Source organism: Pezoporus wallicus, unplaced genomic scaffold (genome assembly GCF_028554395.1).
Source record: "Pezoporus wallicus isolate ANWC-B61680 ecotype Strahan unplaced genomic scaffold, APGP_CSIRO_Pwel_v1 contig_8797, whole genome shotgun sequence".
Lineage (NCBI taxonomy): Eukaryota > Metazoa > Chordata > Aves > Psittaciformes > Psittacidae > Pezoporus > Pezoporus wallicus.
This window is the reverse complement of record NW_026641918.1, coordinates 1,103,858-1,130,813: the sequence shown is the minus strand read 5'-3', so window position 1 is coordinate 1,130,813 and position 26,956 is coordinate 1,103,858. Positions and strand designations below refer to the sequence as shown.

The window sequence follows — 26,956 nt, the reverse complement described above, 5'->3', positions numbered from 1 at the left end:
ATGTTGTAGGTAGTGATGCTGAGATGCTGTAGGGGATGACACTGATATGCTATATGGGATGACATTGAAATGTTTAAGGAGAAGATAGCTGGGATCCTTTATGGGGTGATGCCAGGATGCACTAAGGGAAAATGCTGGGATGTTTTAGGGGAGCCCATTGGGATACTTTAGTGGATGACACTGGGATGCTTTAAGGAATGATGGAGGAATGCTTTAAGGGATGATGCTGGCATGCCCTAAGGAATGATGCTGGATATTTTCATGGAGCATCCAGGGGTGCTTTAGGGGATGCCGTTGGGGTGCTTTAAGGAAAGATTCTGGGGTATTTTAGGGGAGCTTATGGGGACGCTTTAGGAGATGGTGCTGGGATGCTGTAGAGAAGCAAACTGGAATGCTATAGTGGATGTCATTGGGATGCCTTAGGATAGTTATGCCAGAACACTTTAGGGGATGATGCTGGGATGCATGGAAGGGTGCCGGGATGTATTAGGAATAGTGAGAGACTTCAGGGGAGGACACTGGGATGTTTTAGATGAGCCAGGATATTCAGATGGTAACAGTGGGATCTTTTAGGGCATGGCACTGGGTGGCTTTAGGGGATGGTGCTTGAATGTATTAGGCAATGACACTGGAAAGCTTTAGGGGAGCATACTGGGAGGCTATAGGGGATGATGCTGAGATGATTCAGGGGACAATGCTGAGATGCTTTAGGGGAAAATGCTGGAATGCTTCCTAAAGCATCCCCTAGGATGATGCTGGGATCCTTTGGGTGATGGCATTGGGATGCTTTAGGGGCTGGTGCTGGGATACTGTAGAGAACAATGCCAGGACTCCAAGGGCCGATGCTGGGATGTTTCAGGGCACGCACTGGCATGCTTTCAGGAATGACGCCGGGATGCTTTAGGTGAGCATCTGGAACTGCTGCAGGGGATGACCTGGGGCAGCTCGGTGTGGGCTGCCTCAGAGGACGGGTGTCAGTCTGTCCTTCCCGCACGCCTGGCAGGCGCAGGAGGCCGGTGGGCTGTGGTCTCAGCCCGCCTCATTACTTCGGGAAAGCCGGAGCCCATGTGTTCTGGAGACGAGCGACTGGGGGTATATTAACATCCCATTCCCACCTCTTTAATATAGAGTTTGCGGAGATCATTTATCAGCCGGGGCTCCCTCCAGGGCAGGGGGAATCCGGGCAGAGCTCGGCAGCTGGGGCACAGCGAGAGGCGAGGGATGCTCGTTCCCGAAGGAAGCCGATTCCCGGTTTAACAGGTAGTGGCTCATGTGCGAATCGCTAGTTTGGGACCGGCACATCATTGGGAAGAGCTCTATCAAAGCTGGGCTTAATTGGGTGGAAGGCTTGTTTGCATGGCCGCTAATGGGGGATCAGAGGGCCGGGGACCCAGCGCTGACGGCCCTACAAAGGCAAGCAATTACTTGCTTGTCTGCATTATGTATTAACCCATCTGGGGCCGGAATATTGCCTTTGAAAGGGAGACAAAGGCAGGGGCGTGATGCTCCAATTCACCCGCCTGAGTCCCTTTTGTGCGCTCCAGGGGCAGCTGGATACGGGATGCAGCCCCCGAAGATGCTGATGGGGACCAGCCCTCAGCATCCGCTCAATATCCCCCCAGACATCGCATCCAGCACCTTCCAGCCCTCACCGTGGTTTCCTGCCCGCAGCCGCATCGCGGGATAATCAGAGCTTTGGCTTTAATGAGCCACCGTCGCAGTTAATAAGTTTATACTGCTTTTTGGCAGTGGTTTTTGGCGAAGGGAAGTTAATTATGGCCAGGTCAGGAAGTTGCAGAAAACTCTCTGTATCCAACGACATTCCCGCTTGGCTTTTGGGCTAATTGTTAGTTATCTTCATTGAGTCGGAAGGTTGGCTTGAAGGAGGAGGTGGGGGGGCGGTGGAGAGCAGTGGGGAGCAGGATAAGAGGTTCACATAGCTGGACTAAGCTACTTGTCCCGGCATTTCCATGTCCCTGGGGAGCTGAAGGATGACCACAACTCATTGCAGGGATGAGCCCCTCTGAGAACAGCCAAAACTCATCGCAGGGAGGCTGAGAACGGGCACAGCTCTCTACAGGAACCACTCTTGGAGGTGTTCGGTGGGTTGGGGACAGGGGGGCACCCACAGACCCCCCCCTACTCCCCTCCCCGCTGTGTCATTAGCCAGCGGTCAAATGGCCCTAATGGGGACGCGGGGCTGCATCGCAATCAGCTGCTCTGGAGGAATAATGAATCTTTCAATCCCTAATTAACCGTTAACCTCATTTGCATCCCGCCCCGTTATGGTGATTGGCGCCTGATTAGCTCCGGCCCGGGGGTCTCCACACAGCGCAGCCCGGGGGGCCCCGCCGTGGCTTGGGGACGCTGTATCCAGCCGTGGTGACGGGGCTGGCAACGGGGACATGTGCTTTTGGGGGTGCTCCAGCGGTGGGGATATCAACTGGGGACCCTGTTTTGGGGACACATTGTAAGGCTGGTGGGGGGTGCAGCCCTCTGGGGACACGGCGTGGGCCTGACATCCTTTGGGGAGGCAACAGGGACATCCATTTGGGGGCAGACACAACGCAGGGCTGGCAGCACGGACACCCCTTAGGGGACACACCAGCAGTGGGTACATCTCCCTGAGGACACACCACAGGGCTGGCAATAGGGACATCCCTTTGGGGATGTGATGGCAGCAAGAACACCCCTTTGGGGACAGACTAGCATTGGGCCCTTTGGGGACATGCCACAGGGGTGGCAGTGGGTACATCCCTTTGGGGACACTAGGGCGGGCATTGGGGACATCCCTTTGGGCATGTGATGGCAGCAGGGACACCCCTGTGAGGACAGATCAGCTCTGGGCCCTTTGGGGACATGCCACAAGGGTGGCAGTGGGTGCACCCCTGGTGCACCCCTTTGGGGACATCCTTTTAGGGACGGTGCGGCACCTCCAAGATGGCGGCGCCCTGCGGCTCCTCACAGCTCCCGGCCGAGCCGCCGCTGAAGGTGCCCAAGATGGAGGTGCTGTCGCCGGGCTCTCCCAGCGCGCTGAGCGACGGCAACCCCAGTCTCTCCGACCCCTCCACTCCCAGCGGCGCCTCCCCGCTCGGCACCGGGCCGCCGGCTGGCGGGGCCGGCCGCGGCGGGGCCTCGCCCTCCGTCTCCTTCTCGCCGGGCGCTGCCGCTGCCGCCGCCGCCGCTTGCCGAGGGATGTCCTGGACGCCGGCGGAGACCAACGCGCTGATCGCCGTCTGGGGTAACGAGCGGCTGGTGGAGGCGCGGTACCAGCAGCTGGAGGGCGCCGGGACCGTGTTCGGCAGCAAGGCCCCCGGGCCCGCCATGTACGAGCGCGTCTCCCGCGCCCTGGCCGAGCTCGGATACGAGCGCACCCCGTCCCAGTGCCGGGAGCGCATCAAGGTACCGCGGCCGGGGAAGGGAGCACGGAGGGAGGGAAGGGAGGTGATGTCCCCATGTCCCGCGGCGGCTTTTAGCTCTGGGGTGGCCCCTCGTGGTCCCCGTGTGAGCCGGTTTGGGCTTCCTTTGGGAAGCTGTGGCCCCAAGGCTCAGTCCCTTCGGAATCGATGCTGAAGCATCCTGTGGTCCTGGCTGGGGCTTCGGGCCACCCTCTGGACCAGGAATGGGGACATGGTGTCTCCTGGGATCAGCCTTTTGTGCTCTCTGTGCTGGCAGCTTTCCTGAGCATCCCTGGGTGGGGAGTGCCCCATCCCTTGGGATCACCCCATCAGGGTCTCCTCACTCAGGCAGTTTTCCAGAGCATCCTGTGAGCCTGGCTGTTGGCATCCCATGGGTTTAGTCCAGCCTCTGGGCCAGGGATGGGGGCACTGTGTCCCCTGGAATCAGCTCACTGGCTCTCTGTAGTACCCAGTTGGCATCTCCTGGCCTGGAGCCATGTCCTGAGGGTTCAGCCCTTGCACTCAGCAGCATCTTTTGGACCTGGGTGCTGCATCCTTTGGGTTTCTTCCCACATGGATTGTTTGTGGCAGCATCCTTTCATCCAGAGTTGGGAAGAGGATGGTGTCCCAGCTGTTTCCATCCCCCTGGACAGCCCCTAGCAGCATCCTTTCCCCTGGGATTTTGGGGCACCACATCACCATGGTTGTCCTGAGTGTCTTGGGTTCATGAGAGGGTGGCAGCTGCCTCCAATGGGTAAAGGGGACTCCCACTTACCCCAGTAATGAGGGCTGGTTTGGACTCTGATTGCCCTCTTGTTCTTGTAGCTCCTTCCTTAGCTTTGGAATTCCATTACAGAATACAGCATCTTGCACTGGCCCACACCAGGATGTGCTATGGGCTCTGAAACCTCTTTAATAATGAAACCTGTCCTCCAGCAGCCCCAGGGATGCGTGTCCTGTGGAGACAGGTTTTAAAGAGGGGTCATTCCAGTTGCATCATTCCCCGGGGAAGAGGGAAAGGCTGGGTTTGGTGTCCGGCTTGGGAGCATCCCATTCCTACAAAGAGGAGCTGTTTGGCAGAACCCTTGTGGGAATCGCTGTGGGGTCTCATTGAGTAGATTGGGCTGGAATGAAGCTTGGAAGGGTGGATTCAACATTCCCAGCTCCCTCCAGCTTTACAAGTTCTGGTCTCTCAGTGTGTTTTTCTCTTGTCATCCTGTTGATTCCAAGTATTTGCTGCTCAGGGATTTATTTCCCTTGAGCACATCCAAAGAGTTTTTGGGCTGCAGCCTGAAGCCTCTTTGAGTCCCTTGTTTTCTCAGCAGCTTTCAAGGTGCTCGTTGCTTAAACTGGTTCTTCTGCAGAGCTTTGGGCTTTGCCAGAGGCTGATGCCTGATGGAAACGTTACTTGAGGTGGTTTGGTTTTGTCAACAGGACCCTGATGGGTTTGGGTTGTGGTAGGAGCTTATGCAGCAACTGTAGAGGACCCCTACCCCAATTCTGGCCACAGGCTCTGCAGCTATTGATGCTTCAGGTGATGCTGAGCAGGCTGGGAGAAGTCTCACATTAAATGAGCCCAGAATTGGCTGTTTGGCTTTGGATGATGCTTTTGGATGAAGCTGGTTGCAAGTTGTAGCTGCTTTGGGTCCAGAGCAAGAGTTTCGTTGACTGCTGGAAGATGCTATGCTCTCGGTGGTTTGTGAGCTTCTCACAGAGGAGGATTCTCCCCCTTTCCCTTAAGGAGTGATGCTTGACCACATCTTTGCCCATAAAAAGGTTACACTTGGAAGAAACCACACATCAGGCACCAACCAACCAGCCTGGAGGCAATAACAGAGCACAGGGCTTGTCTTTATCACCTCCAAGAGCAGCTCTTGACAGACCGGGTAGGTGTTTCTATATCAACACACTATATGTTGGCATGGATCTTCAGTGCTATAGTGTCCTGCTGGAAGAGAGTTGTCCTCTTGCCACCCATGCACTGTCCTGTGCCTGTAGTCATTCACAGGTTGACTTTGCTGGGTGAAGAACAGCTGCTGGATGTCAGTTGTGTCCAGCACCCTGTGCCCATTGTGCTGTTACATGTCCCAGATCCCCAGCATGAGGATGTCCATCAGTGCAATCATTCGGAGGCACAAAAGAGAAAAGGCTTTTCCAAAGGCTTGGGGTTTGCAGTAGGTTTGAAATAAGCACTCGTGGAGAGCTGGGGGTTCTCACAAGAACCAAGAGTTGACCTTGTTATAGGGATTATTGAGATAGTTGTGGTAGCTGCTGCCATCCCTAAAATCCCAGGTTTTATGGGATTCCAGGCAGAATCAGCTGTTTGACTCTTGATGCTCAACCAAGAATGAAAATCACTTCTAGATGTGGAGGGCTCAATGCCTGGATCATCTTGGAGACAGAGGAGGGTGACTTGAACGTGCTGTTGGCACTTCATAGTCCTTCACTGTCGGCTCTCTGAGCTGAAAACGGAGCTGGGGAGGTGGTGAGGAAGGAGCACATGACTGCATCATTCCATGTGTTGTCCATCATATCCCATATTTCCCTCAATGGCCTGTAGTGTGAGGATTTGCTGATGTATTAGAGAAGTAAATCATGCTTAAAACCATATCGGATTCCACTTATTTTGTCTTCAGGGCCCCTGCCTTCCCTGGAATCTGCCAAGTCTTGAGGAGCGAGTTTAAAATGACCTGGAAGGGGAAAAGTCAGCTCTGAAGGAGAAAGTTTTCCACTTGCATGGCATAGCTGCATTCCCTCCTAATTCGAACAGGATGCAAAGGAAGGTCCCAGATTTTCCTCTTGTCTCTCAACATCTGCATGTGCTTTGCTGCAGTGCTGGCCTGCAAGCTGGGAATAAGACCCTGCTTGGGTTTGAGCCACTCTGGAAGTGTCTGTTTTAAATTTAGGGATTCACACATAACCATTCCAGCAGCTTTTCCTGGTTTCTTCCCTCAGAAAGGAGCCTTAAATCTGGTTCTGTGGCTCCGAGGACAGTGATTGGTGAGTTCAGTAGCTGGGAGCTGAGGATTGGAACATCTCACTTCTTGCCTGGTGGCTTCCCAGAAAAGCTGTCCTGTGCTCTGTGGCTTCCTTATCTGGGTGCATCAAGTTGTATCCTTAATTCTTGCTTGTTTAGTAATATATCCCAAGTCATTTACTAGAGCACACATGCTTCTCATCCAGCCCTCCTCCTCTTTCCTAAGTGTCTTCATGGCAAAGCCTGGTTGATGCATCCAGAAACTCATTCCCTCTCTGCAGCAGTGCATAGGAAGCCTTTTAAGTTTTAATTTTCCTGGTGTTTCAAGGCAGGGAATGGAATATTTGGCCAAACCCTTTCCAGACTCATGTGCTGGTTCCATGCCCTTCACAGCTGGGCAGCAGGAGGTGAACTCTTGTGCTGCTCTTATCTACAGGAAAACAAGTTGTGGCCTCATGCTGTGATGTTGCCATCCTGAAATCCCAAAGCCAATGTATCCAGTGTGTATTCCTTGATCTTTTACACTGGGACATCATCACTTCTTCCCTTTTCATTCGTGGCTGTGGTGGATGCTCAGGGGCAGTGTGGGTGAGCTTTTACTGTTGCCACTGACTGTCCAGAGCTGTGTGAATCAGGAGGAATTTTCGGGCAGAAGAGTCTTGGTTTAGTTTAAAGGAGTGATGGAATTATTCCTTTAGTATAAAGGAATAATGTGCTGCAGTTGTTTGGGGGTTTTGGGTCTCGCTGCCCACCACAGACCCACTCCCTTGGAGCTGGATTCCTCCTCCTCACCCTTCATGGGAACTTGGGGGTTCTGCTGGGTTGGGGTTGCCTGCTGAGTGTGTAATTCCTGTTTTAGAAGAAAAAGAAATCCCTTGAGGATGCTGGTTAAGCACTCTTGAAGTGCAAAGGGGAGAAGGGAATGCCAGGAACCCACATGAAAGGGGAAGGAATGTCAGCCCTTGGTGTGTTGCTGCATCCAATGATGGGTTTCTTTGTGATGGGGCTGTAGTTTTAGCAGCTTTGTGATGTAAATAATCTCTTCTTAAACTTGATGTTGCTGTCATCTGGTTTGACCTTCTCTGTGATGAGGCAGGTTGGATTTCACCCTGAATTTCATCATTGGGTCCAATAACGTGGAGCAGAGCATAGAATCATAGAATCCCAGGCTGGTTTGGGTTAGAAAGGACCTGAAAGCTCATCCAGCTCCAAACCCCTGCCATGGGCAGGGACACCTTCCACTAGAGCAAGTTGCTCCAAGCCTCTGTGTCCAACCTGGCCTTGAACACTGCCAGGGATGGGGCACCACAGCTTCTCTGGGCACCCTGTGCCAGTGCCTCAGCACCCTCACAGGGAAGAACTTCTGCCTAAGATCCAACCTAATTCTCCCCTGTTTCAGTTTGAACCCATCAGCCCTTGTCCTATCAGTGCCTTCCTTGATGAAGAGTCCATCTCCATCATCCTTGTAGCCCCCTTCAGACACTGGCAGCTGCTATGAGGTCTCCATGCAGCTTCTCCAGGCTGAGCAGCCCCAGTGTTCTCAGCCTGTCTCCATACAGGAGGTGCTGCAGCCCCTGATCATCCTCATGGCCTCCTCTGGACTTGCTTCAGCAGCTCCATATTCTTCTTTCATTGGGAAGCAGCTGCCTTTCAATTTGAAGAGGTCAAATGCTGGGCCACTGGTACATTCCATAGCAACCAGCCAACTGCCCACTTTAGATCAGCTTTGCTTTCTATTCCTTTTAAATGAGTTATATTTTTGTCTTGCATTTACTATATGAGGCTCACAGCCTTCCTCAAGGTCCTTTCCTCAGGCTTTTCTGACCACTGTTTCTGGTTGGTCCTGCTGCAGTTCCTGCAGAGTGATCAGTTCTCCCGTGGCTTCACTTGGAGAGGAGACGAGGGCTCCTAAGTGAGAAAACCCACACTGAGCTTTTTGACTGTCCTCTCCTTTGGGTTTCATAATAGAAATTAAGTGGGGCTAATCTGTCTTCGTATTGCAGGCAGTGTGGCAGAGCAATAAGCAAAAGCCTCGGTCTCTTCCAGTCTGAACAGTCACTGGGCAGTTATCAGGTCTGTTTTCCATTACTTCTCCTAAATTTACTGGTTTCTTGTCTATCTGTACCAATATATGATTGTGCACTTCAGGAACCACAGAGCAGGAGGTGAGCTGGACACCAGGAGGAATAGAGGAGGTGTGTAACTGAAACCTGGATCTTAAATCTTGGTGATCAGAATAAGCTGTTGGGAGAAAGATGTCTGACTCATTGAGTGCTAGAAAGTGTCCCAAGGGTAGTTTCCTGAGGTACAGGCAGTTATTTAGGTCTTATCAGGGTCTCTGAAGAAAATACTGGGAAGTGGAGGTAGCTGCAGAGGGATCTGGTCCACCTCACCCCTGTGGTGCATCGATGAAACAGGCTGACCCATGTGATTTTAGGTGAACATCACTTAGATGTTCATCAGCAGGGTAAAACTGACTTGCTGCTTCAGCAGTTTTGCTTCTGCTCCCAGGGCTCTGAATATCACCAGGAAGTTGGTTAGGAATGTCTTTCTTTGCTGCTGATGCTGTTAAACCAGTGTATGAGGAGCATTAGGTAGGTTTGAGCTTTCTGGAGATGTAAAGATTCCTTTGTGGGGGGAAAACCGAAGTGGTTTTTGCAGTGACATGTGCTTGATAGTCCATTACAGTGTTCTTCCACAACACAAGCAGACAGGAGTAGCTCTTCCCAAGTTAATGTCTCTCTTCAACTCCAGAGGTGGTTTGCCGTTCAAGCTAGAACCTGAGCAATCTGCTGTCATGGAATCATAGACTGGTTTGGGTGGGAAGGGACCTTAAAGCTCATCCAGTTCCAACTGCCTGCCACAGGCAGGGACACCTTCCACTGAGCGGGTTGCTCCAAGCCCCAAATTCTGTGTTAAAAAATAGGTTTTCTAGCACTCCACCAATCCAAAGACCATCACGATCCAGCAGACCTGGCACACATCATGACCTTTCAAACGTACAGCGGTGGCAGAATCAAAACCGCAATCAATGCCCATTAAGATGATTTTATCTTCTTTTAATCTCCAAATAGTTGTGTGTTGCTCTGGATTAAGGGGTAAATGTGGTAGAGTTCTACAGCTTTGCCTTGCTGGCACTCAAACACCAGTCCAGCCATTGTAATGCTGAAGGGAACACCAAAAGTAGATGATTTTGCATCAGTCCATGTGGGAGGTTTTGGCCTCAGTGCTGGTTTTAAAGTCTTCTTAGAGCCACGTTAGCATTGTTTCATGCTTAATGCTTGCTATCAAAGTCTGGCCATGTGAAGCATTATTGATTTGACCTCTTTTAAATTTCAGCAGCTTCACAAGAGGCAGAGTGAGTTAGTAAGGAATGCAGAATATGTAAGTAATAAACATTTTCCTAGCTGAATAGCTTAGGCATATACATTTCGTACCTTGTGTCTTCTTACCAGAGTGAGGAAGGTTGGACCATCTTTGCTTTGGGGGACTCTTCTTTCTCTTGCCCTTCCTCTCTTCTCCCTGCTGCACCTTCTCCATGCTGGGGGCACGACACCAGCTCTGCTTTCTCCTCCTCATAGTAGGTGTGTGTTTTCCTGGCTGGTTGGTGTCTCTGACTGGGGGTCTCTTGGTATTTGTAGTGTTTTCCCTACGTTTCATGGCAGATCTGGGAATTCTTTTCTTTGTTTTTGAAGCGGGGAAGAAGTTAAATCACTTGAGTTAAATCTGATGAGCCTGTAGCTGCTATGCAACTTTGTCCTGTGTCATAGATATTAATGCTAAATCGCTGCAGTGGGAATGTCGAATACATGCGATGGGTGTAGATTAATTTGGGAGCATTGCATTTAGGGCAAATACTGATCAGCAGCAGTAATAGAAATCCCCCAAACCAACCCAAATCTCTGCCTATAGCAGCTGTTTAGCTGTCTGTAAGTGTGCTTTCCCAGCCCACTGCTGTGTGATTAACCTGCCCTCTTCCGTCTTAGACCCTGCGTAGGTGCTACAGCCGCGTGAAGGAGCACGGCGTCGGGAAGAGGAAAAGCAGCTACACGTTTGAACAGCTGGAGCAGGTCTTTGGGCAAGGAGGATGGGATTCCCAGCCCTGCCAGCCTGTCCTCATCAACAGCAGCGGCTTGTACCAGGAGCTGGAGTCAGACAGCAGCACGATGGAGGAGTTTTCACAGGAGGATTGGGGAAACCACAGTCAGGATCTTCATTGTTACCAGACTGGTGAACAGGAATTGGGTAAGAAATCCCATCCTGGTGCATCTCCGTCCTCTAGGTTTTACTTGTGCTCTGTGCTCATGCTGATCTCTCACTTACCTGTCTCAATACCAGCTTCCATGTTTTGGGCATCACCCACTGAACATGCAAAACACACGATGTCCTTGGGGAGAAAAGGGAAAGAAATTGCCCAGTTAAAAGCAAACCGTGGTTCCTGAAGTATTTTATGACTGGGATTTGAGTTTAAAGAGTCTAGCAGAGGGAAAGGAGGGCTGTGTGGCCAGAAATGGTGCAGGAGGAGACACATTCCCTCTCTCCTTCCCCTGCTTGGTTTTGCTCCCCCTCGTGGGATATAGGGAGATATTTTCCCTTTCATTGATACCCAGCTGAAACTGTTACCTTCAAACACTCTTCACTTACATTAAGAACAGGACTTCAACTGCTTATAAAAACATGTTGCTCCTTCTTCTTACATACCCTAACTAAGGTGTATGTGATGTTTTAAACATGTAAATTGCCTATATCCACATGTAAGGCCATTTTTTTTTTTTTTACATTAAAAAGGAAGCAGGCAAACTCAAACTGCAGGATTTGAACCCCTCCACATGCTTTCCTTGCCTGAATTCTTGCTGTTTCTGCATAAGAATCAATATATTGATGAATCTGGGGATTTGCTCGTTGCTTGTTGTTTACTGAACATGGTTAAACGGAGTGAGGTGCCACGTTGTTGATACAAACCATACTGATCCGAGCAGTTTGAAGAAGTGGCTTTCTTTAAGTCTGTTTCTATCCCTTGACCCACTGATCTTATGGGACTGTTTTAACAGGAGTTATTTTCATGGCAGAAACTTTAACTCAGTAAATTCAGTGGGGATCCAAGCGAAGCAGCAGTTAGAAGATGAGTTGGATAAAAACTGATGGTGCCATGAATTGCTTGGCTTCTTCTCCTGGTGATTTGTAGGATGAAAGAGGGAGAGGAGATGCAGTCGCATATCCGGACCCATCCATGGTCAGGGTAGTGATGGATTGGGAAGCTTTGAAGGAATGTTCAGAGCAGTTGTGAGAAAAGCACATAGCACACAACATCTAAATGGAATACAGATGCATTTGGGAAGCAGAACAGCCTTTTTCTTTTTTCCCCCTCCTTTTTAACAATGGAGTTTGCAATTCTGTTGATTTAATAGTAGGAATTGTAATCTTGTCCTTGAGAGGTTTTGCACTTGTGGAGATAGATTCAGATCTTAATTGGCCACATCCATTCCAAAGGAAATAAAAGATCCCATTCATTTGGAGGATTTAGGAGCTGGAGTTCTCTCATGCAGAGCTCTAGTGGACTGCCGGGCTCGGGAAGCAACTCTGGATTTATTTAGTACTTATTATTTCATTTCAACCTCCTTTCTTTAGAAAAGCTTTAGGAATACGATCTAAAATGTAATTATCTGTTGGAATTTTACCTTTCAGATGAAATCCCTACCACCAAAAGAACATTAAAGATAAAGCAGGAATCTTCTGAAGACGCACAGTAAGTAACTTCTGAATGTTTTACCCTGGAATGTGTTTCCGTGGGGATGTTATGCAGGAGGGGAGGAGAATGGAACCTTCTGATTATAATTATAAATCCATTGTGCAAGACTGTTCATACAGTCAAAGCTGCTTGCTGCATGATGCCAGTTACCTCAGAACATCTGAAAAGCTTCACAGCTCTTCTTTCTTCTTGGCTTGGTCACTCAGAGGCTGAATCAAGACTTACTACATGAATGCAGAGGGCTTCAAATGGGCATTAAATCCATGTCAGGTTCATTAGAGATGTGTGTAGGCAGGCTTATTGCATGATACAAGGCTTCATTCTCAGATCAATTTGTAATCTTGGTGTTTGGGGTTTGTTCTTTTTCCCATTTTCCTTAAGTTTGCCCCTTTGGACATAGCACAAAATAAAGGAAGAGAGAGAACAGGGACACAGCACCCCTGCAGTTGTGTGCTGATGGCTTGGTGTGAGTAATGCTTGCGAGAAGAGTTTCTGCTTTCCCTCAGTTGGAAGGCATGCCAAAACTTGGGGTTTATATATATACTTTTAATTTATTTTTATAACTTTCCAGAGCTGACTTTTAACCTTGTTGGATCAGTTTAATCTGGAGCATTTGGAATGCTTGGAGCATGCGAATCTCCCTCGCCTCGCCAACAATAACGCAGAGCCTCTCAAAAATGAAAGGAATTGGGCTGTATTTACTCAGACTGTACTTTCTTCTGACCTTCAGGATTGTAAAACCCCCGAGGTGGTGGTAGATATATCTGCAACCATCACAGATTGCCTTGCAGACCCTCCTGGGTGGGCTCTGAGGTCCCCATGAGTAGTTTGTAGTGTCATCTGAAATCAGTGTGGTGTTTCCTGTGCTGGAAGATGAGCTTCTGTAGGATGGGACGTCATCAGCACTGGGTGCGTTAACACCATGTCCCTGAGTGGTAAGAGAACAGAGGCTTTTTGTTGTAATTAAATGAAAAAAATCCTCTAAAACCTAAAAAAGTTAAAATAATAACAGAAAAGAAGCTTTCACTGCAGTGGCCTCCAACCTCCTCACGTCAGATGGGTTTTCACAGTACTCAAAGGTGACTTCTTTAGCTCAACATGGAGCAAATTCAGTTGAGCAACTCGGAGACCTGGAGAAAAGTAACTTTTTCCATCCTAAACGTTATTATTGCCTCTTTCAGCCATTCCTTGGGATTACTCTGGGGTAATTTTGCCTTTCAAGGTGTGCTTTAGGGAGCTGCAGAGGCAATAATCCTGAATTTTCGGAGGTGGAAGCTCAGGTGTGTGAACCTTCTCCTTCAGGGACTGATGTGGAGGTGCTGGCTGGATCAGGTTTGGTAGATGAGGCCTTTCAGAGTTCTCTGATCATTTCCCACTCCAAGTTCCCTCTAAAATGCACAGGAATGTCTGAACTCCTGGGCATCTCATGCAGCTGGCAGGTGATAAGCCCATCGCTTGTGCTCACTGGAAGCACAGAGCATCTTCCAACACAGATTTACTCAAAACTTGTTTTCCCCCTTCTGTGAGGCCAAGGAACTTTTCAACCCTGATTCAGTAGATTGAAGGCAGTCAGGGGCACCAGGGCTGATAGGAAGATAAGCAGGATATTTATTTGTTATCTTGAGCATCAGCTCTTAAAAGCCACAAGAGATAAACAGATCTCAGAGTTCTTCACCTCTTTGGTTGGTGGTTTAAAATACATGAAACTGATTTCAAAGGAAGTGGAATTTCATCTGCACTCTTGGTCAAGGGCAGGTTTTCAGTGGAGGGAATGGAGGTGAGTTCAGGTTCCCTGCTGAGCCTTTCTGACATGGTGGTGCTGAACCTCAAGCATGTATTTTACCAGAATCAGGGATTCATAGAGTTAACCAGGTTGGAAAAGACTTTTAAGCTCATCGAGTCCGACCATTGCCGCAGAACTGCCAAGGCCGCCACTGACCCATGGCACTGAAGACCTTGTCTACACTGTATGTGAACACTTACAGGGACGGTCCCTCCAGCCCTGCCCTGGGCAGCCTGTTCCAATGCCTGAGCACCCTCTGGGGAAGGAGTTGTTCCTCAGCTCCATCTAAACCTGCCCTGGTGAAGCTTGAGGCCATTTCCTCTTGTCCCATCCCTTGTTCCTTGGGAGAAGAGCCCAGCCCCTCCTGGCTCCATCCACCTGTCAGGCAGTTGTAGATCTTGGCTTTGCTTCCTTCTTTCCCTTCCGCTGGGCGTTTGGAAGGGGTTTGGAAGCTTTTGGAGCTAAGCAGCCTGCAGGAATCCACAGCTGCTCATGTGCACCAGGTTCTTTTCCTAGCAGAGAGGATGGGAGAGCATCACCAAGGTATTTGCTGTGGGAAACACATCACTGAGCACTGTGGATGCTGGAATTTATCCTGGTTCTTCTTTTCCCGATCAAACACACACGTGTGATGCTGCTGTTGCTGTCAACTGACCCCAGACCTGCAGAAGCAGAGGGAGCTCCCTTTCCCCCTGGGGTTCAGCTGCTCCCCCCCAGCTTGGCGAGCACCAGGACCTGATCCTGCACCTACAAACCTAACGCAGTCGATCTCCAAGGACAGCACTGCTTCTCTTAGCTTCAGGTAGTAAATAACTGGCCTCCAGACTTATAAAACTTCCCATATTTCCTGGGTTCCCTGATTTTCAGCAGTGTAGGAAGCAAATAGCAATAGGAAAGCTGTGTCCAGGTCCCGTGCTCCATCAGCTGGGTGTTCATTCCCCACAGCAGCTCTGTTGTTGCCTCTTCTTGGCATGCTGCTGCCTCCAAATAAGCTGCAAAGTGAAATGCTGCTTCCAGCTCTGTTCTGCTATTTCAGATTGATTTGAAGAGGTTTTTTATTCACTGTGGGCTTTGTGAAGATGAACTAGAAGCATGGGGAGCTGGATCCTTCACTGAAACCAGCTGTTCCAGCTGCTTTGATGTCTGCTTTTGTTTGGAAACAGCCTTTAGAACAAATTTACACCATGTCTTGTCTCTGGTGTCTTCCTTTCCGCATTTGAATTCCAAATGCTTCTGAGGAGAAAGCCATGCAGATGGCCAGTAGCCAGCAAGGGAGGTCGACGGTTGATGATGGAAATCCAGCTCCAGGGCAGTTTCCTACTGAAAAATGAGTAATGGCAAGGATTTGACTGTTAATGCTTCCAGTACCTCTGCTTGGCCACAGCGTGGAGGTAGATCTTCTGCTCAGCAGGGCAGCCACCAAGTGGAGTCCTGATGTGAGTGGGAAGAGGAGACTCCAAACCCAAAAAGCAGAGTGTTTTCAAATGTCTTTACCCTATTCCTCTGTACTCCAAGTGATGATTCCCTCTGTGGAAAGCCCTTTCCTCCTGCACCGTGCTGCTGGAGATCACCTCTAGTGAAATCCTTCCTCTTCTCAGCACTTGGATGAGTGACTAATCGTTTTTATTCCCCCAGCAGCTCTATTTTGTGCTGAGCTAAACTTAGCCAGGGTATTTCTGGTGTCATTAATAAAGGTGGGAGCTTTTCTTTTGGGTTTTTAGCTCCGTTCCTCCGCTGTTGACTGAAAATCTACCCACGCTGCTTTCTCCTGTCACTGGCTTTGGATGGGACTGCTTGCTTTCAATTCAGTTCAGCTGTCTGTCTTGAGTCAGATGAGTGTAGAATGGCAGCAAAACACACACCATGTGCTACCTGTTCCCTTCTCTGCCTTGTCCCCTTGTCTGTCTTCTCCTCAGAAGGTGAACTTGTGCTTGCAAAGGCAGAAATCTACAGCTGCTGATGTGCACCAGGTTCTTTTCCTAGCAGAGAGGATGGGAGAGCATCACCAAGGTATTTGCTGTAGGAAACACATCACTGAGTGCTCTGGGTGCTGGAATTTATCTTGGCTCTTCTTTTACTGATCACACACACGTGTGATGCTGCTGTTGCTGTCAACTGACCCCAAACCTGCAGAACCAGAGAAGCTGTGGCTGCTCCATCCCTGGCAGTGTTCAAGGCCTGGTTGGATGGGACTTAGAGCACCCTGCTCTAGTGGAAGGTGTCCCTGCCCATGGCAGGGGGTTGGAGCTGGATGAGTTTTAAGGTCCCTTCCAACCCAAACCAGGCTGGGATTTTAGGAAGGATCCTGAAGTCTTCATTCCGAAGTTGAATTGTCTCTTCCAAGCCAACTTAGACCAGGTTGTCCCAATCCCAATCCATCATGGCTGTGAAAAAAGTGATTAACATTCCCAAAGGTTGGTGCATTGGCCGGGATGGTTTTGCTGCTCCGGTTTACTGATGCCTTTCTCCTTCTCTCCATGTTTTGTAATTCCCAGGAAGCGCGACGTCATGCAGAACATTATGCAAATCTTGGAGTCGGTCCAGTTGAAGTGGGAGCTGTTTCAGAGCTGGACGGACTTCTCCAGGCTCCACCTTTCCAACAAACTGGCCATTTTTGGCATCGGGTACAACACCCGCTGGAAGGAGGACATCCGCTACCACTATGCGGAGATCAGCTCCCAGGTGCCCCTTGGGAAGCGGCTCCGGGAATACTTCAACTCGGAAAAACCGGAGGGTCGAGTGATCATGACCAGAGTGCAGAAAATGAACTGGAAAAACGTCTATTACAAGTTCCTGGAGATCACCATCAGCGAAGCCAGGTGCCTGGAGCTCCACATGGAGATCGACTGGATCCCCATCGCTCACTCCAAACCCACCGGAGGGAACGTCGTCCAGTATTTATTACCGGGAGGAATTCCCAAAAGCCCTGGATTGTATGCTATTGGATATGAAGAGTGCCATGAGAAACCTCCCTCCTCTCCCACCGAGCACAGGGCACCTGATCCCGGCACTGAGACTCAAGGTGAGCTGGAGGTTCCTTCTCCACAAGCCTCGCTCCGGGTGGACATGGAATCCGCCCGGATTATCTACTGTTATCTCGGCATCGCCGAGGTCCGGACTCTCCAGCAGTGCCTGTTTTTACACTTCCAGGCAAACACCAAAACCTTCAGCAAAGATTGGGTCGGGATCAACGCCTTTTTATCTCAGAACTGCCTCGTTGAGCCCGGCGTCTCCCCCAAATCCATCTACATCAAATTTGTGGAAGTGGAGAGGGATTTTCTTTCCGCCGGCTCGTTGGTAGAGTGCCTGGAAAAAGCCATCGGATATCCCTTAAAATTTAACAACTGACTCTCATCCTTCATAAGGATTCGGGCTTTCTGCCCCTGTTTTCCATCCCACTACCAGACGCTTCCAGCTCCCGGGCAAATCGGGACTTTTCCGCCTGGAAACGAGTTTTGGGATGACCAGAGGCTTGCAGGAGGGAGGGTGCTTCCCATCAGCTCCCCCCCAGCAAGCAAGCGTATCCCAGCTCTCCGGATGCTTTTCCTCCCGGAGGAGAAGCCCCCGGCCTGTGAAATGACTGTAGGTACATTCCACATGGGACAAGCACGTAGACGTGGCGTTTTCATATGGAAAACTGAGTTTTGGGGGGGTTCTTTATTCCACGTGTCCCATTTTTACGCATCCGTCTCCTTATTAAGTGTTATTATGGATCTGGATAACGAAGCAATAGACAAGGGCAAGTTGAGCCTTGACTCACCTCCATGGAGACTGTTCCTCAAATCCACCCTTAGATCCTGTTGTATATAATTTAGAACTTCACTTTTGTCACCATCAAGTGTTCTCCTCTCTCCAAACAGTGTTGCCTGCAAAAAGACTTTGGTTTCCGTGATGTATCCCACTTTTCCTCGTAGCGTTGCCATATCCACTCTTATTTTATACCATTAAAAGAATTCCTGGCCTTTTTTATTTTCCTTTTGGAGCACTGGGTTTGTTTTTGGGGTTGGGTTTTTGAGTTCTCAACTTCTCGGGGGAGAAGAAACCTGGCAGCTGGGAAAACCACCTTGTTGTTCTGTCAAACCATGTTTTATGGATACAATCAAAGCTGTGAGAATCGGGGATTGGGATAGGGAGGGATAAGGAGGGAAGGACACATGTTCCTATCAAAGCCCCATCACCGCCGGCTGGCGCTGGCGCTTCCTGTTCTAAAGCTCATCAATCAGTGACGTTGTGACATGATGAATGTGGCAATCCTAATAAAATCAAGCAAATATGGATGGGCTTCAGAAAATCTCTTTCTCCTCCTTAAAGCGAGGGAATTCTGGAGGGATAGGGAGGTTCTTCTGGGATTTTTCCACTGTGGCTTCATTCCAGAGGTTGCTGTTGCGGGAGATGTTCAATTGATTTCTTTTATGAGGCTCGTTTCCTTTCCTATGGAGATGCCAGAGTCTTGGACCGCTGAAGGTTGGATGCTGTTGAGGCCCAGGATGGTGGAGGGAGGAAGAGGAGGACAAGTCACCCTTCCTGCTCCCAGTGCTCAAAATAGGACAAATCCCCCCAAAACAGGGTGAGTTTTCCCAAAGAACCTGTGCGTGGAGCCGAGGGATGCATCGGATGGACCAGGAGGTGAGATTGCCCCTGCGCACGGGTGGGATGCTGGTGGAATCTGTCCAGTTGATCCCTCACTGTCACTCCCTGAGGCTGGATCCTGTGATCCTGGCAGCCAGACTGGATTTACAGGGGGAGATGAGGGCGAGGAGGGATTAATTCCTCCCCCCTCCCTCCAGTATCTAATCCCGCTCATCTTCGAGGTCTGACCCTGCTTGGATCAAGGACCGGGATAACCTCAGCTGAGCCGGATTCATCCTGAAGCTCCCTAAAATGTGGGAGCTCGATCCAGAGAGTCAAAAAACCTCGGTTTGGGGGTATTTCTTCATTTGTTTTTAAGGATTAACATGTTTAGCCAAAGGCTCCTGTCTGCATTGGGATGCTCCATTGGGAATGGGATGGGATGTGGCTGGGGATGCTTTAGGGGTCCCTGTGCTCCACCGCCGCTGTGTGTGACACATGATAGACTTAATCCATCACTAATAATAAGCCAAATAGTGAATTAATCATCGCAGATTGGGGGGGGGCACTGCCTGAGGGTGGGGCTAGAAGAGGCCCCGCCCCTTTGTTATGCCCCGCCCCCTCAGAGGTTCCCCCCCCCATCCCGGTTCCTCCCCCCCCCCCCGCCCCAGGCGCGGCCCCGGCACCTGCTGCTGCTGCGGCGGCTCCGGCCATGGGCGCGCTCCCGCGGTCCGCGCTGGCGCTGGCGGCGCTGCTCGGTGAGACCCGGGGGGGGGGGCACCGGGCGGGACACGGGGGGGGGGACCGGAGCGCACCGGGCGGGACACGGGAGAGATGCAGCGGCACCGGGCGGGATGCGCGGATACAGGGGAGCCCCCGGACAGGTCCCGGGGGCACCGGCAGGACGCGGGGATACCGGGGGGGGGGGGGGTGTCTCAGCACCCACGGGCCCCTCTCCGTGTCCCCACCCCAGCAGGCAGGTGGGTACTTGGGGTCCCATCCAGCCCGTCCCTGCCTAGGGGTGCCCTGAGAGGGGAAATCTGGGTCCCCTGGGAAAAGGTGCTTTGTTCCTTGAAGCTGCCGAGCAGTGCCTTCCAGCACCCCCAAACCAAAACCCACCGTAGGGGCACCCCGATGTGCCGGAGGTGATAATTCACCCTCTGCACAGCATCGGGCAGGGGAAAAAGATCCGTGGTTTTCCTTTCTCCTATGATAAAATCCCACTGCTTCCCTTGTTTATTGGCGCTCAAATCTGCCCCACTTGGTTTTGGGGTGACTTGGTTTTGGACCGCTTTCCATCCACCGGGTTTTCCCATCTTCCCCCCCCTTAATTCCCAGCCTTTTCAGAGGTTTTTTGGAACTCCAAAGGGAAACATCCCTTGGCATTCCCAGTGAAGGAGAGGCCTTTGGGGAAAGGAAACGGCCCCAAAAACAATGGCAGTGGCGTTTCCTCCTGGCGGGACACAGGGTGGGGGTCCTTGCTTCTGGAGCCATTTTCCCTCCTTGAAGGTTGTTTTCCACGATAGAAGTTAATGGAAGGAAGAGGCACAGGGGTCGCTTGGTCCTTAAATCCCACCAGGATGCTCCTTTGCTGCATCCTGATGGTGTTGATTTGCACTGGGTTGTGGTGGATCTCTGTTCCCATCCCCAGACCTGTCTCCATCCCATCTCTGTCCCCAGTCCCATACCCACCCATCCCTGTCTCTCCTCAATCTTATCCACAATCTGTTCCCCAGTCCCAACCCCATCCCGTCTCTGTCTCCGTCCCCAGTCCCCTACGCATCCCATCCTTGTCCCCGTCCCCATCCCCAGTCTCATCGCAATCCCATCTCTCCCCATCACCAATCTGTTCCACATCCCTGTCCCTATCCTCAGTCCTGTCCTGAATCCCATCCCTATCTCTGTCCCCGATCCATTCCCCAATCCCATCCCATCTCTTCCCATCCCACCCCCGGCAGAGGTTAAAGCCCATGTCTATCTATGGCAAAGTCACGTATTAGTGTTGGTATTATTTTAGTTAATTATTTATTTTCCCCAAATTTGGCCTCTCCGGAGGATACGGCCATTCCTGCCCCCAACTCCGGCCCCCCCAACATTCCGCCCCCGGGGTCGTGAGAAAAGCCACCATGGATTTTCCCAACGGACGTTGCTCTGCAGCCCGGCATCTCCTATCTCCCAGTTATAAATAGTCGGAGTTAAGGGAAGATGAATAAATCCCCCCCCAAAAGAATGGAACAGGAGGAGCTGGGTGCCGAGCTGCTCCCTGACCTTTTTTTCTGGGAGTCATTTTCCCGGCCCGATTCCCGCTGTGGATTTTAAATCCCAAAGCTTGGGCTCTTGGGATTTAATTTGGGTCCCGGTTTCACATGACTCCAGCGCCTTAATCCTATCGAACGGGGTCATCAAACCCCAAGCGCCTCCAGGCTTTAATTCCTAATAGCTTATAGGGTGGGGTGGGGGGGAATTTTTTGGGGAATGCTGGAGTTTGGGGTAGGAAGGAGCTTTTGGGGGGTGATTCCATGATTTTAGATGAGGATTGGGGTGTTTAATAGAGGTATATTGAGGATGCTGTAGGTGAGCAGGGATTTAAAGGTGGATATTTCCTTAGGGAAAGAAATTCAAAGGTAAATGTAAAAGGTTTTTTTTTCCATATGGAAAAAAATTAAAGGTGTTTTGAGAGGTGAATTTCAAGATATTTATTCCATAGGGAAAATAATGGGATTTTGAAAGGTAAATTTAACGGTGGGTTTTTTTTCCATGTGGAAAACAAACTCCCAGCAGATGGGCTGGAGCAGAGGGAAACCGCTGGGACAGGTGCTTAGCTCAGGGCTGCTGGATGCAAATCCTGGTTTTTCAGCCCAAAGAGCAGGCAGGAGGTCCTGAGATTCCCCCCTTTCCCCCCCTGCTCCATGACTGAGCGCCGGGAGCGGCTTAATTTTTCTATCTGGTTAAAGCATTAGAGGATTTGGAACGTCGAGGTGGCCAAAGCTGGAGCTGATGCCAAAGGGATCCACTCCCACAGCTCCAGCACAGGCTCTCCTGGCCTGTTTTAGGATGACGTTTGTCCTGGAAGAGGAATTTAGGTAGAATTCTGACAGAAAAAGGGGATTTGAGGGGTGAAGTGTGGAGCCATCTTCCTCTTCCCGATGTGCAGGAGTGGGAATAATGGAGCTGCGATCTCTGATCGCTGGGATTTAAGGATGCGGTCTCAGAGCACTAGTAACAGTCATCATTAGGTTTCAGAGTTAACACATCCTGGTGAGAGCACGGGGAACCCGGCCAGCACCGATGCTGGGGGCTTTGGGATACATGGAACTTGGGATACAACCAGGAACATCCCACCAGTGCCGGAGCTGCTTTTCCTGCTCTGGAGCCTGGATTTTCCAAGGGACCTGCAGTACCTTTTGGCCTCTGGCCCTTTTTTGGTGCCCCAAAAGTGGTGGTGATGGAGGAGACAGGATGAAAAAAAACATGGATTTTCCCAGCTTTTGGGGATGCGTGGCTGTTTAGGAGATGTGGCATCATTTAGTGATGGCATTTGCATCATTAATGAACCATTATTATTAATAGTAGTAGTATTACTCTATTATTAGATTATCCATACTATTAAATTATCCATATTATTATATTATCCTTATAACTAGTATTATAATTCCTAGAAAACATAATTATATCCACAGGCATTATACAATATCTATTACAAATGATCTCTTTTATTCTAGAAATCGCAAGATAATCATTAATTATCACATATTTTCCTCTTGATTACCTACGTTTAATCCAATATATTTGTAAGGATGAAGGCTTAAAAACCGGGATTTTCCCAGCTGCTGGGAATGTTTAGGAGTTGCAGCATCATTAAGTGATGCCTTTGCATTATTAATTAACATTATTATCCTAATTATGATCATATTTGGTATTGATACGATAATTATTAGCATTATTATCAATATTATTAGCATTGTTATCACTGTTATTATCACTATCCTTATTGTGACCACTATTAGCACTCTCCCATCCTCACTATTATCACTATTCTTGGAATATGCTTTTATATATATATAAAAAAATATATATATATTCTTTAATATTCTTATCAAAACATATCTCTATCATTATTAGAGAATTCCTATTATCAATTGTCCATTATTAAAACACAAGAGAGTTATTAGAAATCCCATCTTTTCTTACCCACTAACCCTCATTTAATACAAGTATCTTCCCCAGGGTAACTAATTCCAATGGAATTGCTGTTGTTTTCCCATATCAAATATTTCCTTCTATCCCATAGTTTCATAAAACGAATATTAAGATTAATAGCCATGATTTCTGCTCCCTGATGCTGTCTCCATCACCCGGCAGCGTTTCCCTCACCAGGATTTAAGGGTTTATGTTCTTGGTTCTATTTTTAAGCATCTTCCTCCTCCCGCTTTTCCTCCGGAGAAGGGAAATTTGATTTAATTAATTCATTTTTTCTCAATTCCTGGGAAGACTTTATCGGCCGGAGCAGAGTTTCCTGCCTGGAGCTGGAAGGCTCTATCCGGAAACCGCTCCGATGCCTTGTCAGGAGGGGGACGAACGGATGCAGGGAGGAGGCTAAAAATACCACCCCCCCCACCCAGCGCCTTGTTTTGCTCTGGAAAAATCCCATTAAGCCCTTGGAGTCCATAGGGAAGCTCCCTAAGTCCTCCAGAACCAGGGATTTTCCCCCAAATCCCAGGTGGCAGCAAGGATTTGGGATCATGGGTTAGCATCATCCTTTCCCCTACCTCCCCTGCATCCTGATCCAGAGCATCCCTGGGGCTCTGGCAGGAGCGGGGCCAACCAGGGACACAGATCAATGGGATGCAGGGATGGAGCCACCAGGATGCAGGTCGTCGGTGGCATTCCCCTGGGAATATAAACCCAACTAAACCACAGCACAAACCTGCTTGAGCCGATTAATTTTCCAGCTGAGCTTTACAGGCAAAGCCAGGGAATAATCTTCCTGCGAGAGCCAAGCATCCTTCTCCAGCCTGTGGTACCCTCTTGTATCCCATTGCTTCTTCCCAGTGGGTTTTGGGGATGCTGGGATGCAGGGGATGCAGAGGATGCAGGGATGGGGTATTTGGGATGAGAGGGGCTTGGGGGATCAAGGGAAACCACCCATGAATAATCCCAGTTTAGCGCTGGCAGCCAAAAGAGGGGATGCTGGAGAGCTTGAGGGGTGCACATGGATGTGTCCCACCAGATAAATCCCACGGGATGGGGAATCTGATGCAGCATCATGGGGGAGGTTGAGAGTACCTCAATACTGATCTAAAGGGGATGTCTGGCCACTGTAGCCCCTTCGGAGCAGCAGCATTCCCATGGAAAGGGAGATCTTCAGCCAGAGGTTTTCCCATCCCAGGTGGGTGGGAAATGGGGGTGGGAGGGAATGGCATTGTTCTGCATCCTTCAGAGCAGCAGGAAAGCCCTTCCTGTGGCAGGGAAGGAATTAAAATGTCCTCCTTGCCCAGCTTCCTGGCAATGCCAGGGATTGTTTGTTTTTCCCTTTGGAGTGGGGAGGTCTCTATGGGAAAAGAGCAGCTGGGATGAGTCACATCCCATGTTCTTCCCCTTTCAGGTGTCTCCTCGGCTGTGCTGGAGGTGCACGTGGGAATGGGCTCGGTGTTCTCCGTGGAAGGGCAGCAGGTAGTGCTGCCTGCCTGGTACACCAGCCATTCCCAGAGGAAGCCCTATGTCACCTGGCTGCTGGATAAGGAACATGCCGACCCCTTCCAGGTGAGACAGGAGGGGAGGTGGGGGGGGGAGGTGGGGAGGCTCATGGTGTCCATGAAGGGGAGGTGACCATGGCTGGGGGGAAGCCTATAGTGTCTATGATGAGGTAGTTCCCATGTTTTGGAAGGCTCATGGTGCCCGAGACAGGGTGTACTTGTGGTGCCCATGGTGGGGAGATGCCCACATTTCTCAGGCTGTGGATGCTCAGGGCAGGTTGAGGGTGGAGGGGGCTGATGCTACTCACAAAAGTTGGGATTTGGGGGGGGTTCCTCTCCTACAACCCCATCCGGAGGAGACCAAGCGTGTGTTATCCCCCGCGCAGATCCTGACCTACCTGGACGGGGTGGTGAAGGTGGAGGAGACGGAGCTGAAGCCCCGTGTGGGGTTCCTGTACCCCGTCCTCAGCCACAACATCTCGGTGTTCATCAACGCCACCCGGGAGCACGATTCGGGCCAGTACATGTGCACGGTCAACGTGGTGGATGAGGCCTCCAGCATGGGCAAGAACATCGGCGTCATCAACCTCACCGTGCTCGGTAAGGCCCTGCTGGTCCATCCCCAACTCCCTCTGTCCCCTGCCATGCTGTCCCTTGGGATTCATGTCCATGTCCGCAGTGCCGCCGGCCACCCCGTCCTGCCAACTGCACGGGGAGCCCACGGTGGGAGCCAACGTGACGCTGAGCTGCAGCTCCAGGAAGGGGAAGCCCTCGCCCGTGTACCAGTGGCAGCGCACGGCACCCACCCTGCAGGTCTTCTTCCCCCCGGCACAGGGTAAGGGGCAACTGGGGGGGGGGAACTGGGGGCTGGAAAATCCCAGGAAGCTTCAGCATTGTCCATGTAATGCCTGGTCTTGCTGTGGGAGCAGGGAGTGGAGCATCCCCTTAACCCTGCCCATTCCCTACGCTAGGGGAATATTCCCTCCCCTCTGCCCGTTCCCTGCAGGTAGTTAACAGTGGGGAGGAGGTTTCAACCTCAGGCCAGTCCTCATTAGGTTTCAGAGTTAACAGCATGGGGGCCAGGGGCATGGCCAAGGGCAGCACCCGTATTTCTTCACCCTCAGACTGGCACAGGGGCACCCTCAAGCTGACCAACCTCTCCCTGGACATGTCGGGGCTCTACGTCTGCGCGGCCGAAAACCAAGCGGGTTCGGCTGAGTGCCGCATCGTCCTGGAGGTGCACTCAAGTGAGTACGTGTCCGCAGGGCCGGGGGGGATATTGTCCCTATGGAGTCCCCATGGGAATAAGGAGGGAAGCAACTCCCCCCTCCATGCCGCTCTGTCTCCCAGCTAGCACCAAGGCCGTCATCGCCGGCGCCGTGCTGGGCTCCCTGGGTGCGCTCGCCACCGTCGTCTTCTTCGCCCGGCGGGTCGTGGGATACCGCAGGAAGAAACGGGATGGGCAGGAGGAGGCAGCCAATGAGATCAAGTGAGGCGGCCCTCCCATGGAGGAGGTTCAGATGTCAGCGTGAGGTTCCAGAGTTAACGGGCAGGGGCAGGTTTCCATCTCTACACAGTCATCATTAGGTTTCAGAGTGAACAGGATGTGGGAGGAGGTTTCTGTCTCTAGCTATCCCTAATGGGGGTGTGGAGTGGAAGGTTTCCATCTCTGCCCAGTCATCATTAGGTTTCAGAGTTAACAGGAGGCTGAGAGGAGGTTTCAATTTCTCCACAGCCCCCAGCAGGTTTCAGAGTTAACCGGGGCATTTCCCACCTCACTTCCCCCCCCCTTTCCCTCTAGTTCCCCTGTTTTGGGGTCCAGGAGCTCCCACAACCCCACTGCTTTAGTGGGGGGTGCCAGGGATGGGAATATCAGCATTTCCTGCCTCTGCTCCCACAAACCCTGTCCTCTCTTGCCAGGGAAGACGCGGTGGCCCCCAAGACCCCATCATGGGCGCGGAGGCCAGCCCCAGACACCCTCTCCAAAGCCAGCACCTTGTCCTCCATCGCTGGGCGCCGGGACAGACCCTATGGAGCCAACCCCCCTTCGGACACCGCCTCCATCCTCACAGCCACTGGCAGCTACCGGGGCCCCCCGGCACGGGCAGGGGGGCGCCCCCCGGGCCTTTCACCCCATGCCCTGAACGGGGCTCCCCAGCACCGCCAGGATCCCACCCCCATTCCCTCGGGATCGCTGCCCACTTCCAGCTTGACACGGGCGGGCGCTGTGCCCGTCATGGTGCCAGCGCAGAGCCGAGCTGGCTCCTTGGTCTGACCCCCCCCCCACCCCATAAAATGGGGTGTCCAGCCAGCACCCCCACCCCCATTTTTTGGGGTGTTTTCTCCCTTTCTGGAGTCTTTTTTCTCTTTTTAAGACACCTCGAGCCGCTGGACTGGCCGTGGGGGGGGGTGGGGTGGTGGTGTTAATGGGTGCGGGAGGCTCCCGGGGTTTTAGGGGGCTGAGGCCTCCCATACCTAGAACACCCCAAAATACCCTCTTGGGGGGAGGCCTCATTTTTTATATATATATCCTTAGATTGGTTAAAATTGGGGATTTTGCATAAGAGGATTAAAGGGGGGGAGGGAATTGGGGGGGGCGAAGAGGGGGGACGTGCCTTTTGTAGGAGTTTTGTGATTAAACGCTGCCAGGCGCCTGCTGTGGGGTGACTCTGTGGGGCCTCGGGGACCTGAGTGACGTCACAGGGGCTGTGTGACGTCACAAGGGTGGCCTGTCTGTCACCGTGATGTCACACCGCGCATCAGACAGGGTGATGTGGCCTTTAT

General features: G+C 51.1%; 2 protein-coding genes across 9 annotated transcripts; both read left to right on the top strand.

Annotated features, from left to right (window-relative positions):
- Positions 1-2,928: 2,928 nt before the first annotated feature.
- Positions 2,929-17,881, top strand: MSANTD2 (Myb/SANT DNA binding domain containing 2). Of its 8 annotated transcripts, XR_008974474.1 has the most exons (6): positions 2,929-3,402; positions 9,715-9,759; positions 10,362-10,620; positions 11,427-11,501; positions 12,065-12,121; positions 16,403-16,480. XR_008974474.1 is itself a non-coding variant. In XM_057425963.1 (5 exons), the coding sequence occupies exons 1-5, from the start codon at positions 2,941-2,943 to the stop codon at positions 17,253-17,255; spliced, it is 1,680 nt and encodes a 559-aa protein (XP_057281946.1). In that variant the 5' UTR covers positions 2,929-2,940; the 3' UTR covers positions 17,256-17,881. The 8 variants fall into 8 exon arrangements, 4 of the variants coding, with proteins under 4 accessions (XP_057281946.1, XP_057281948.1, XP_057281947.1 ...); XR_008974475.1 differs by lacking the exons at positions 11,427-11,501; positions 12,065-12,121; positions 16,403-16,480 and adding exons at positions 8,379-8,448; positions 8,524-8,570 and having other exon boundaries at positions 10,362-10,405; XM_057425963.1 differs by lacking the exon at positions 11,427-11,501 and having other exon boundaries at positions 12,061-12,121; positions 16,403-17,881.
- Positions 17,882-19,133: 1,252 nt separating this feature from the next.
- Positions 19,134-26,521, top strand: ESAM (endothelial cell adhesion molecule). The gene is made up of 7 exons (XM_057425992.1): positions 19,134-19,234; positions 24,082-24,239; positions 24,559-24,772; positions 24,852-25,007; positions 25,297-25,419; positions 25,523-25,661; positions 26,093-26,521. Exons 1-7 carry the CDS (start codon positions 19,189-19,191, stop codon positions 26,445-26,447), a joined length of 1,191 nt encoding a protein of 396 aa, XP_057281975.1. The 5' UTR covers positions 19,134-19,188; the 3' UTR covers positions 26,448-26,521.
- The last annotated feature ends 435 nt before the right edge of the window (positions 26,522-26,956 follow it).

Coding starts and splice junctions, on each gene's coding strand:
- MSANTD2 (XM_057425963.1), top strand. CDS start 2,941: ATGGCGGCGCCCTGCGGCTCCTCACAGCTCCCGGCCGAGCCGCCGCTG. Junction 3,403..9,714: donor AGTGCCGGGAGCGCATCAAG/GTACCGCGGCCG, acceptor TTTAAATTTCAG/CAGCTTCACAAGAGGCAGAG. Junction 12,122..16,402: donor GAATCTTCTGAAGACGCACA/GTAAGTAACTTC, acceptor TGTAATTCCCAG/GAAGCGCGACGTCATGCAGA.
- ESAM (XM_057425992.1), top strand. CDS start 19,189: ATGGGCGCGCTCCCGCGGTCCGCGCTGGCGCTGGCGGCGCTGCTCG. Junction 24,773..24,851: donor CATCAACCTCACCGTGCTCG/GTAAGGCCCTGC, acceptor CCATGTCCGCAG/TGCCGCCGGCCACCCCGTCC. Junction 25,008..25,296: donor CTTCTTCCCCCCGGCACAGG/GTAAGGGGCAAC, acceptor CTTCACCCTCAG/ACTGGCACAGGGGCACCCTC.